Source organism: Myodes glareolus, chromosome 14 (genome assembly GCF_982192425.1).
Source record: "Myodes glareolus chromosome 14, mMyoGla1.1, whole genome shotgun sequence".
Lineage (NCBI taxonomy): Eukaryota > Metazoa > Chordata > Mammalia > Rodentia > Cricetidae > Myodes > Myodes glareolus.
Window position 1 is genome coordinate 55049310 of NC_142039.1, and position 12766 is coordinate 55062075.

Sequence of the window (12766 nt, forward strand, 5' to 3'; positions counted from 1 at the left end):
AAAGGGGCAAGGCCAGTCATAAGATGGTGAGTAGGAAGGTTAATAAGAGCTGTGGAGGTGAACTTGATGACAATGTAGTTGCTGGAGTGGAAGAAAAAGAACCCACTATAACCCCACATTTAAGAACAGCTAAATCAAAGAAAACCATAGTGAGGGTGGCTAAGCGTCATTCCCAAGAAACCAAAGTGCAAAATGTCTGCCGCTCAAGTTTCATTTTGTTGCTGTGGGAGCACTCACCCTCAAAGACAACTTCGGGGAGGAAAGGCTTTATTTAGCTTATATTTCCAGATCACAGTACATCACTGAGCAAAGACAGGACAGAACTCAAGGCAGGAATCTGAGGCAGAAACCACAGAACAGTGGTTCTCAACCTGTGAGTTGCAACCCCTTCAGCAAACTTCTACCTCTGAAAATATTTACATTATGATTTATAACAGCATCAAAAATTACAGTTATAAATGAGCAATGAAAGTAATTTCAGGATTGGGGGTCACTACAACATGAGGAACTGTATTAAACGGTCGCAGCATTAGGAAGGCTGAGAGCTACGGCTGCAGAAGAATGCTGCTTGCTGGCTTGCTCACTTGTAGGCTCATGCTTAGCTAGTTTTCTGTATAGCCCAGAACCACCTGCTTGGAGCATGGTGTCACCCAGTTAAAAATCAAGATAATTAACAGGTAAGACAATCCCCCATAAACATGCCCATGGACCAATCTGATCTCATCACTCCTTCAGTTGGGACTCCCTTCTCATTAGGTGACATTAGGCTGTATCAAGTTGACAGTTAAAGCTAATGAGAGTATTTGCTTATGCCTTCATTGTGTAGACACGAAGAAAAATCTAGAAGATTCCTGCCAATTTTGCAGAATTTTCCAAAAAATGCTGTAAGAAGCAGATGAATGTCCAGCAACGAGGGTATACAGTTATGAAATGGTAAAGGTGAAGAAAGTACACTATGGCTGGAAATGAAGGACTACAGACCAGCTAAAGCAGGAACAAAGGAAGGGGACACTAAGGCCCCACAAGCATGGTCTTATTCTGCTCAGAATTCCATCCCAAGGTCAAATCCACAAACGCTGGCATCTCCATTGAACATGAGGCAGAAAATCTGAGTGAGACATGGCATCACTCAAGGGACAGTGAGAAGCCATCGCACATCACCAAGGCCACAAAGCTGAAGACAGATGACAGGGAGATGCTGACTTTACATCGAAGGGAAGTTTGATGGTGCTAAGGATCCTACTAAGGTTGCCCAGGAAAAGGTAGAAGAGGAAGATTAAGAGGAGAGAGAAGGTACATTTTAAAACACACAGCAACAACAAGCATTTCTTTGTCTACTTAGAGTAGGGAACCATCTATTTGAGGTATGTCTATTACTCTTGTTAGGTTTTATTACAAAATTATCATGACCATTTTGTCTTTCAAAGTGTCAGTAGATTATACAAGCGTTCAGAGCATCCTAAAACTATCTAAGTTACACACATCTCAAAACATTTTTATTTTCCTCTTATATTTTGTTTTAAATTATGTGTGTGTTTGGGTCTGTGCATATCAATACAGTGCCTGAGGAGGATCCTTTGGAGCTGACATGGGTGCTTGGAACTGGAACCAAGTTCTCTCCAAGAACAGCAAGTGCTCTTAACCGCTGAGCCATCTCTCCAGCCTGTCCAAATATTCTTAAAATGAAAAGGCACTTCCGTGTTCCCCTCAGTCTGCACTTTGGTTGGTGCAACAAGGCATCTGAAGATGTTCCTGGCATTTCTGTAAGGTGGTATTAACTATGTGGTTATAGGACAGAAATCCTGAGCTGCACATATCTTAGTTTGTAAAGAGAACAAGACACCAAGCAAACTGCTGATGCTCCTTGCTTGTGGTGGAGGTTGTGGTGAAGATGCCTTTTGCCGTAGCCCATGGAATGTAGTGTGAGGCTGGATGTGTTGCTGCTGCAGTGGGCATCCTTTTAGCTTCAGGATGTCTTGTTGTACACGGTGACAAAACATTCAGCTGACATTAATTATGGAAAAGGGGGAGAAGGAGTTGGTGAGTCAGCATAAGAAGTGTTTGGATTTTTCTTTTAGTTAAGTGTGGTAGATTTTAAACAAACTGTAGAATTTGTCACTGTCAGCAAAGTGAACAATGGCTGCAGCAATGAATATTCAAGCACATTCAGATGGTTTGCAACATTGTTCTTTTTTGTACAGCTTAGAACGTTTTTTGGAAGTTAAACAAACAGTATCACATTTTAAAAAGGATAACTAAGGCTGGACATGGTGGTGCCTGCCTTTAATTCCAGCACTCAGAAGGCAGAGGCGGGCAAATTTCTGGGAGTTCAAGGCCAGCCTAGTCTATACAGTGAGTTCAGTCAGGGCTTAAGAATAATTATATTCTCATCCCATATGGAATAGTTAATATTTTTAAACATCTTCATGTAATATCAAGGAATCATAGCAAGTTTGCAGGGACTGGTAATGGTTTTTACATGACAAGTAAAAACACCCGTTGAGTGGTTTTCAGTGCCCTACATTGTTCTTATCCTACATAAAATAAACAAGTTGAAAACTGCTAACTATTCCCGGGGTTATTGTTTGAGTATGAAATGTCTCCTTCACGCTCATGTGTCCCAACTCTTAGTCATGGGCTGACAGAATGTTTTAAGTTGTGAACCTACAGAAGGTAGGCTATCACTGAGAAAGTTCTTCACTGAGGCTGCCCCTGGAGGCTTACAGCCGGACCCTGCCTACTTCCTGTCCTGTCTGTACTTCTTGCTCCTCTTTGGTGTGGAGAGTCCCACCTTCTCAACATGTTTTAGTGCCTCCCCCTCCAGGCTGAGAAGCATCTCCTTTAACTGTGAGCCAAATAAACTTTCCTCTCTCTGTTGTTTCTGTTAGGTGTTTGGTCAAAGTGATGAGAAAAGTAACTTACACAGTAGGTAACAGAAAGGCCTGAGATCAATCACCTCTACACACGTCTTTAAATTTCAAAAGCTTGTGAAGTATTAGGCAGTTTTGAGTTGAAGGACCTACTGGGTCGAAAAATGTTTGGCTGATGCTACAGCTCTGTCTGGAGGGCTGAACACATAGACTTGCTGCGCTTTTAAGGGTTTCTTAGGAGATTCTGTTTTTGACAAATTCAGACATTCTTCTTGGTCAAAGTCTCATCTGAAGATAGAACCTCAATTTACATAGAATCACGATCTAACAGTAGCTTGTAAGATTACTACTCAATGCTTGGGCAGATGTACACTAACAGGAAACAGGACTGCATGTTCTTCCACACAAAGTGAAGAGTGGCAGGTGGTGGGGCTACAGGAGGGGCAGGTCACAGAAGGATGCTTGAACGTCATCCTGCAGTTGGCAAAGGATGTTAAAAAGTGCAATGCTGTTGGACTGCTCGGAGAGACAGTGAAACTGCATCAAACTGGATATCAGACAGCACAGCAGTCAGAAGCGCTGGGAATTCCTAGTTGAAGTCACGTGTAGAAGGCTTGGTCATGGACGTGGGTATGAACAGAAAGGTAGAGGCAAGCAGAGTTCTCATGTTTCAGTCTGACTGTTTATGTTCCAACCAAGGAAAAAATGCAACAAATGCGTCTGGAAATTCAGACCCATCAATCCCTAAGAGTTCTTTTTTTCACGTTATCTGATTTCATGAGGAAATGATTTACAATTGACAAACATTAAATAGTCTAGAGTAGGTACCAGAATGTGGCTCCCATCTCCTGTTGTCTGTTCTTGCATTTAACAAGTACTTTTATTTTTTCAGAATTTTTACTACATATATTTTAATAAGATATAAACTAAAATAAAGTCAGATTTTAAGCCCCAGAAATTACCCTTCGGTGTAGCAGGTCATTAACAATTAGTGTAATGCTTTTCAACAAATTAAGTTAGATACTTACTTCAAATTCTTTTATGAAATATCGAATTTCCCCTTGGGTAACTGGTCTGTGATCCAGAAGCCTTGAATGAATCTCTCCAAGATCTAGAAAGATAAGATAGAATGGAAAATTAATTCACAATGACTGGTGCAGCCCCTGGCCTATTTTCCTCTTTTGTTTGTCTAGAACAGGTGAAGACAGGTTAAAATCGAGTTCCGACCATGGATCCGGTGGGAATCCCATCCACTTTCAGTGTGTTAACTCGTAGAACTACTTTTGGGAGCCATCCATCAATAGCTAACAGATCTAAAGACATATATCCTTAGCAATTCTATGCTGAGATATATTACCTAAAAAAAAATTATACCAATGAACATGACAGCTATAAATGTTTACAGAAGCATGTGTACTACCATAAGAATAATTAAAAGGAAACACTCTGTATAGTCACACAACAGAATACTGTGAACAGGGAATAAAAATGTATATACCGGATTGGCATCTATTAACATGGATAAATCTCACAAATATAATATTTAACAAAAGTAAGCTTCACAAGAACTAAATCCATTTACATAAGCTTTAAAGCTATGCAAAATGATACTTTCCCTGGGCACACCAAATATAAGATAGAGCCTGACATCAGGGAGAAGAGGGCGATCAAAGTTAGAGTGAGGTGCATGGTAGGTCTTTTTAAGATTTTTTAAAAATACAATCTTTTCTCATTTTATATAGCTATCCCCGGTCCCACTCCCTCCCCCTCCTCCCGTCCCCCCTCCCCCACCAGTCCCCATTCACTCTTCAGAAAGGATAAGGCTTCCCTTGGGGAGTCAACAAAGTCTGACACTTCATTTCAAGGCAAGATCAAGGCCCTCCCCACTATCTCTAGGCTGAGCAAGGAATCCCTCCAAAGAGACTGTGCTCCTGGATGCCAGTTCAAGCACTAGGGACAAATTCTGGTCCCACTGTCAGAGGCTCCACAGACTGAAAAAGAGCACAGTGGGGATTGAACTTGGGGCTTTGCACATTTTCGGCGAGTGCTCTACCGCAAAACTATGTCCTTAGTTCAGTCAGCAGGCCTGTTAGTGATTTATCTGTGAAGGTGGGTGGTGAGGGCTGGTTTCACCTTATACTAGATAAGAAAAAGCCATAGCTATGAAAGAAAAACTCTGACTTTTAACTGTTTGGGTAAGCAGGTCTACTCATTCTTCTTAGCAACAACTAGTTTAAGACATGCACTTCAAAATGCCCAGAGAAATTAAATGCCCAAATAAAAATAGGTTTGTTCTATAGTCACATGCTGGTAAGAGATTCCCTATATTTTTATAAGTGAATCAGATTTCAATTCTATGTTTTATAAGTTTTATTAGGACATATCTAAGTAGAAAAACTATAAATAGAAGCACAATTTTTATTTAAATATCTCAGTAGGTTATTACCCACACAGTTTCTATAAGTAGCTATTTGAAGTTTTCTTCAATGAAGGAAGTTCTGAGGTTAGAAAGTCTAAGAAACATGATATGCAAAAGAGTACGTAGAGTTCTTTATTAGGATCTCGGAGTCACTGGTCTACTAAGAGCTATGACTGCTTGAGTGAGATCAAGAGAATGTAGGAGCTTATAGACTTTGTTCAAGGAATACTATCTCAAGAGAGAGTATCTATTTGCAGCCCAAGAACACAAGAGTCTTTGAAGCCCAACTGGACAACAGGATACATAGTTCGGCTCCAGAAAGTCCATGTAAGGTTCTCAATTCTGAACCACCTGCAGTTTTCTAAACACACGCTGCTGCCTTGGGCATCCTGATGCAGCTCCTACAGCTGCCAAGGCCTGGAACCCTATATCCCAACTACCCGTCTCACGTAAGGCCAATTTTCCTCTACAACTGCTGAGCCCTTATTCTTCATGCTGACCTTCATGCTGTCCTTCACGCTAACCAGCTTGCTCCCAGGCTTCAGAGACATCCTGCATACTGTGTTCCTAAAGCACCAGAGACATCTACTTAGAGCATATCGTGTACCACGAAGTCCCCAATCGTTTCTTCCCCACTGAGTAGCTCACAGAGCAAGCTGTCTGTGCTGGTCTCACAGCACACACGAGTTACTGTCTCTTTCCGCATGGCTGAGAAGCAGTTAAGGTTTGCTGGCTTGGAGACATCTGCTTCTGCTGTCTGATGTACCAGGAGCGCACTTTAACTCTGCAGAGATAATCGAGTTCTACACAGAAGTAAATTAATGGTCGCTTCTAAAACCTCAACTGTGGAAAACTATGGGTAGGCGGACATATCATGAAATACACATAGCTGGTTATAATGCTACCTAGTGCCACTTTAACAAAACAAGTCCATGATAATAATTTAGTTTGTAAGCATCCAAAACATTAAACATAAATTCTTCTAGTTTCATCATGTATGTGCAAAATACAGATTTCCATAGAAATCAACTCTAGCCAGACTATATATATTCTTTTACTGTTTGTCATACAAAAAGTTATTCAACTATATAATCTTTTGATCTCTGCTTTGACGGATGAGCCATAAAGCTGAAGGATGAGAAGAAAGAGACGTGCAGCTCTCTCAGCATCCCAGAAAGGGAGGACTGTGTGCTTGGGTCCTGAATGTGGAGGTGAGAATCAGTGTCAAACTAACAATACAGAAAAGGAGATTGACCAAAAGAAATCTACAGATTCAACGCAATGCCCATCAAAATCCCAGCAAAATTCTTCAAAGACTTTGAAAGCCATTCTTTCTTCACAGACCTTGAAAGAACAGTACTCAACTTCATAAGGAAAAGCAAAAAACCCAGGATAGCCAAAACAATCCTGTACGATAAAAGAACTTCTGGAGGCATCACAATCCCTGATTTCAAACTCTACTACAGAGCTACAGTACTGAAAACAGCCTGGTATTGGCATAAAACTGACATGAGGACCATGGAACCGAATAGAAGACCCAGATATCAATCCACACATCTTCGAACACCTGATTTTTGACAAGGAAGCAAAAAAATCAAATGGAAAAATGAAAGCATATTTAACAAGTGGTGCTGGCATAACTGGATATCAACATGTAGAAGAATGAAAATAGACCCATATCTATCACCATGCACAAAACTCAAGTCCAAACGGATTAAAGACCTCAACATAAAGCCAGCTACACTGAACTTTATAGAAGAGAAAGTAGGAAGTACACTTGAATGCATTGGCACAGAGAACTACTTCCTAAATATAACCCCAGCAGCACAAACACTGAGAGAAACAATTAATAAATGGGACCTCCTGAAACTGAAAAGCTTCTGTAAAGCAAAGGACACGGTCAACAAGACAAAACAGCCTACAGAATGGGAAAATATCTTCACTAATCCCCACATCAGACAGAGGTCTGCTCTCCAAAATATACAAAGAACTCAAGAAATTGGACACCAAAAGAACACATAATCCAATAATAATAATAATAATAATAATAAAAGACCTAAACAGAGAACTCTCAACAGAGGAATCTAAAATGGCTGAAAGACACTTAAGGAAACGTTCAACATCCTTAGTCATCAGAGAGATGCAAATCAAAACAACTCTGAGATTTCATCTTACACCTGTAAGAATGGCCAAAATCAAAAACACTGATGACAACTTATGCTGGAGAGCTTGTGGGGGAAAGGGAACACTTCTGCATTGCTGGTGGGAATGCAAGCTGGTATAATCCCTTTGGATGTCAGTTCCTAATTCTCAGAAAATTAGGAAACAACCTTCCTCAAAACCCAGTAATAATACTTTTGGGTATATATCCAAAGGATGCTCAATTGTACCACAAAGACATGTGCTCAACTATGTTTACAGCAGCTTTGTTTGTCATAGTCAGAACCTGGGAACAACCTAAATGCCCCTCGATCGAAGAATCGGTAAGGAAAATGTGGTATATTTACACAATGGAGTATTACACAGCAGAAAAAATAACGACATCTTGAATTTTGCAGGAAAATGGATGGAGCTAGAAAACATTATATCGAGTGTGGTAACCCAGATACAGAAAGACAATTATCACATGTACTCACTCATAGGTGGTTTTTAAACATAAAGCAAAGAAAACCAGCCCACAAATCACAATCCCAGAGAACCTACACAACAATGAGGACACTAAGAGAGACTTACATAGATCTACTCTACATGGGAAGTAGAAAGTAGAAAAAGACAAGATCTCCTGAGTAAACTGGGAGCATGGGGACCTTGCGGGAAGAGTTGAGAGGGGAAAGGGAGAGGCAGGGAGGGGAGCAGAGAAAAATGTAGAGTTTAATAAAAATCAAAAAAAAAAAAAAGAAAGAAAGCAGGTTACATATCTGTTCAAAAAAGAAAAGAAAAGAAAAGGTTGGTGATGTAGCCTCTAGGGGTATGGTTCTTGTTTAGCATGTGGGAGGCTTGGGTTGGTCTCCAGTACAGCACTACTTCAAAATTTAAAACTTCTGCTGCAAAAGACACAATCAACAGAATGAAAGACAACCAGAGAAACAGGAGAAAGTATCTGCGAACTCCTGCTCAAGGGCACTAAGGATACACACACAGAACAGCGTTGATGGTATAATGGCCAGCACATCTGCCTTCCAAGAACATTTCAAGAACTTTAATTCAGTAAAGGAATTAAATAGTCATTTTTCTAAAAACAGGTAGTCGGTAAGTGCACAAGAATAAGCACACTTATCAGCAAACATTACAGGAAATGCAAAGCGAAACCACAAGGGACATCATCTCTCACTTATTCGAATGACTACTGTCAAATGCAGAAAATAACAAGCGGTAAGGTTGGGAGAATAGAAAATGATGTAGCAAATATAAAAAATGCCAATTCCTCAGAAAGTGTGAAGAATCATCATATGACCCAGGAATCACACTTTTGGAGATATATCCCCAAGTACCGAACAAGGGGGCCTCAGAACAGATGTTTGTACATTCACGTCCCCAGCAGCATTGTTTCCAATAGTCAGAGTGGAGTCGCCCAAGTCCACAGATGCGCAGGAGCAAATTCAGATTTTTGTCAGAGATGTGGTATGAGGAGTTATAGTTTAATGCGTACAAATTTCTGCAGGATGAAAAACATTTGTGGAGTGACGGCAGGCCAAAAATAATCATAAACGAATAAATTCTTCACTAGGATTGCACACAGAAATAATTCTTACTTGTACACATTGCATGTACAAGTAGTACACATGCAATACTACTTGACCTTGACTCCAAATTAAACTTCAGAGACAACCTGAAAAAGACCACAGTCAGCTCTACGGCGCTGTTCACAGATCCGGTAAGATTAAAATGGACACCCACACCAATGATAAGACACCATTGCCCCGGCAGTGCAGGTCTGTAGCAGAAGCTGGTGACATGGACCGGGCTAGCAGAAGACAGAAGAATTAAAGGGAACAGTGGAAAATGCAACTGAAGAGGTCTTTCCTCGGGAGACAGGGACTTAAACCTAGTTGAGTTACTGTAATAATTTAGATCGAAGCCTTCTGATGCTCCGAGGGGACAGGTCAGACTGGTGCGTTGTTTCAGGACGTTTTCCCAAGAGTTGTCCTTTCTCCCTGACACGAGCCAGGCGCAGAGAGTAGAGAAGGGGGTCACTCTACTACGTGCCTGTGTGGGACTCAAACTAATTCCCAATCCCAACTTGGGCGCCCTTCGCTGGTGGCATAAGGTGGGTCTTGAGGGCTGGGAAGTGGCCGTGGGACGGAGACAGGGTCAGGCCAGGCGGCTGAGGGCGGCGGGCGAGCCAGGGAGCACCGGGAGGGGCGGGCCCCAGCTCGCTCCCCTACCCCGCACGAAGAGCAAGCCCTCCACTCCGTACCCTTGATAATAAGGTGCGCCGCACCCGGAGTCCCCAGCGAGTCCCGCTTCTTGCCGCCGCCGCCGCCCTGGGCGGCCTCACAAGCCACGGGAGTTTCGGTCCCTCCGCCACTCATGCCGACCGGCTCCGCCCACCCGCGGGCGCCGCTGCGCAGGCGCAAACCAGGAGGCTAGTTTGGGAGGTAGAAGCCCGCACGCGCGGGAGGGGCGGGGCAGAGGGGCGTTACGTCATCACAGGGCGTCGGAGTCTTTGGGTTCCGGAAAGGCGCTGGGAGTGTAACGGAGACTGCAATGCTGGGTTAGGCTGGTGATCTGAATACAGAAAATTAATCTGAAAGTTAATCTGAATAGAGAATATTTCGGAATACAGAAAATTGATCTGAAAAATCTGAAAAGTACAGCTATCTCTGTTATTCCTTCCTACGCCCGCAGGAACTCACTGGTTAGGGCAGGGATGGAGTGCAGAGTAACTGTAGTAGTATATGCTTATTTTCTACGTTGTTACTGGCCGCTACTATTTTATAAATCATTTTGACATGAATTGTCACAGTGGGGTCATCGTAGCAACCTGAGGAGACAAATCATAATTTTTAACAAATGAAGCAACATGGTTAGAGGTTAAGTGACTTGTTTTGTTTTTTTTGTGATGGTCTTCCTAAATTGAACTCATTATGCATCCTGGGTTAGGCTGAGCTGAGGATCCTCTTGCTACTTGGGATTACAGCCCTCTGCCACCATGCCTCATTTTCACAAGTTACTTACCAGATTCACTTGTGATCATGTGAAGAAAGAAATACCTGCTGTGTCTTTCCTAGTTACAAAATTCCAATCATTTGTTATACAGACTAAAAATATGTGTAACTCTAAAAAGAATTGACTGCTTGAATGGCTAGAAATGAAGAGAAAAGTCTTCGGTTGCCACGCATCTAACTGCTGATATTTGATAAATTAGGTAGTGTTCATTTTCTCAACAAATATTCGTGTTTTACAAAGAGCAATACATAACTTCCCAGTGGCATTTACCTCCTGTTCATCCAGGGCTTCTAAGGATTCAGCTATGACACCCCCCCCTTTTTTTTCTCCTCTCTTCTGAACAACGCTCATCCTAAAGGATCTAAGTCATTGCTTTAGGAGCAATGTAAAACAACATAAACAACAGGATGGGGGGAATGCATTCCCAGAAGAGGCAAGTGATTGTTGTCAGGCCTGAAATGAGATGTATGGGAACATGGAGAGGATGATAGGTAAAGCAGGAATTTGGGGATTATTAGCAGAAGAAATAATAAACTCAAAAGCAAGGACGAATACAAAACTTCATCTCCTAGCTTTCTAATCAATATGCTGAAGGCATAGTTCTTAAGGGCACTTATCTTCCCTGATGCAGTCTGATAACTGAGAGGTTTTGTCATTTAAAAGGACAGCCTCACTAAACAAACAAATTTCAATAAGATAGTCTCTATCATGCTGCTTTCATAGTCTTAAAGATACTTTTCATTGTGTAAAAAATATCTGTCACAGTCATTCTGATATAAATATGCTGCTATTTAAAACTTAATGTTTTCATAAACCCCAAAAATTCTTGTGAGTTCCAGGGAGCCGAATTAAAGGATCCACCTGTTTAAGGTCAGATACACCCCTCTCAATTCCCTGGTCCTAAAATTTTTTTTTTCACGGAACTTAACTTTATCTTCTGTTCTGCCAATACTTTAAACAGGTATAAGAGACACCAGACATTTCCATACCACAAACACCATTCAGGAACAAAGTGACCAGCTACCCTAGGATTTGACCAGCACCCAGCTTCCTCAGGTTGCCCCCCACTGCAAGACAACACCTACAAATAAGCAGGAAGCAGTCTTGAGAATCTGCCATCCCAATTCCTTTAACCTGTTGTACCTAACCTCCCACCATTTTATTATTAAAAAAAAGAGAGAGAGAGATGGGAGTGTAATAGTCTGTCCTCTATTATAAGGACAAGCCCCTATAAGAGACAAGCCCCGCCTACTCCTCTCCCCTTCCACCTAGGCAAGTGAATCTTTCTTCTACTTCCAGCCTGTGAGCTCTCTTTTCCACCTCTCCTGAAGAGGTAGCTTCTCCTCTCCTCCCCCAACCCCATCTCTCTCTCTCTCTCTCTCTCTCTCTCTCTCTCTCTCTCTTTCTCTCTCTCTCTCTCTCTCTCTCTCTCTGCCTCTCTCCTCATCCCCCTTCCTCCATCTCCCCTTTCCCCTTCCCTTCCATAATCCACTAAATAAATATCCAGCCTCACTCTGCATGGCATGCCCATCCGTCTCTGTCTCTCGCCCGCCACAGCTCCTTTGGGACTGGATGACCCTCTGTGTCTCCCACCTGCTGCTGCCCTAAACCACCCACAGCGGCCCGCTGCTGTCCCTCTGGGAACTGTACTGCAGTTTTACCATTACACTCTCCACTTTCAAGAAATTTCCTTATTCATTCGTGTTTTCCTGCACTGTGAATATCATATTCCCTTAAGACTGTGGATTGGTGAAAACCTGTGAAGACTCACTATAATATGCTTTTTGTGTAAGTTGAATATGTTTCTTTGAGGTGGGAAAGAAGCTTTGCTGGCAGTAACTGACTTTCAGTTTACTGTTCTGATGGAGCAGGGACTCAGCACAGAACTTTAAATGGAGCTGAAGGAGTGTCCCTCCTCTATGTGAAAAGAAAATAGTTTTATTCTTTACTCTGACTTTTTAAACTGTTTGACTTCCAGTTAGTTTGAATAAAAGTAGTAATTTATTTTTTTATGTGGACTCAGAGGGTAGGAGCATTAGCTCTCACCATTGTGATGTGTGGTGTGTACTCTCCCCTTGGATGTCACAGCCATTGAGTTCCCTGTGGGCCTCATGGACTTGCTCTTGCTAGTTCTACTGATAGCCAGACTTAAAGGAGCCAAGGTGACCATGCAGCCAGTTCACCGGTAAATATGGTGACACCCACTTAAAAATTCACTTTCTCCTTAAAGACAGTTTATGACGTTGATCATAAAAGTTCCATTACTTCTTCTTAAATTAAATTTAGAAAAAGTTGTGTTTAGTTCTAC

At 41.9% G+C, this 12766-nt stretch overlaps 1 protein-coding gene across 2 annotated transcripts in view; it reads right to left on the reverse strand.

The window, feature by feature from the left end:
• Bloc1s5 (biogenesis of lysosomal organelles complex 1 subunit 5) overlaps positions 1–9844 on the reverse strand; it is a 62241-nt gene extending 52397 nt beyond the window's left edge. For both annotated transcript variants that reach the window (XM_085699405.2, XM_048422681.3), the window contains exons 1-2: positions 9707–9844; positions 3899–3981 (exon numbers count right to left, since the gene is read on the reverse strand). In XM_085699405.2, the coding sequence (XP_085555531.2) occupies positions 3899–3981; positions 9707–9821 (198 nt within the window). In that variant the 5' untranslated portion in view covers positions 9822–9844. The remainder of the gene's footprint in view (positions 1–3898; positions 3982–9706) is intronic.
• Between the last annotated feature and the right edge of the window lie 2922 nt (positions 9845–12766).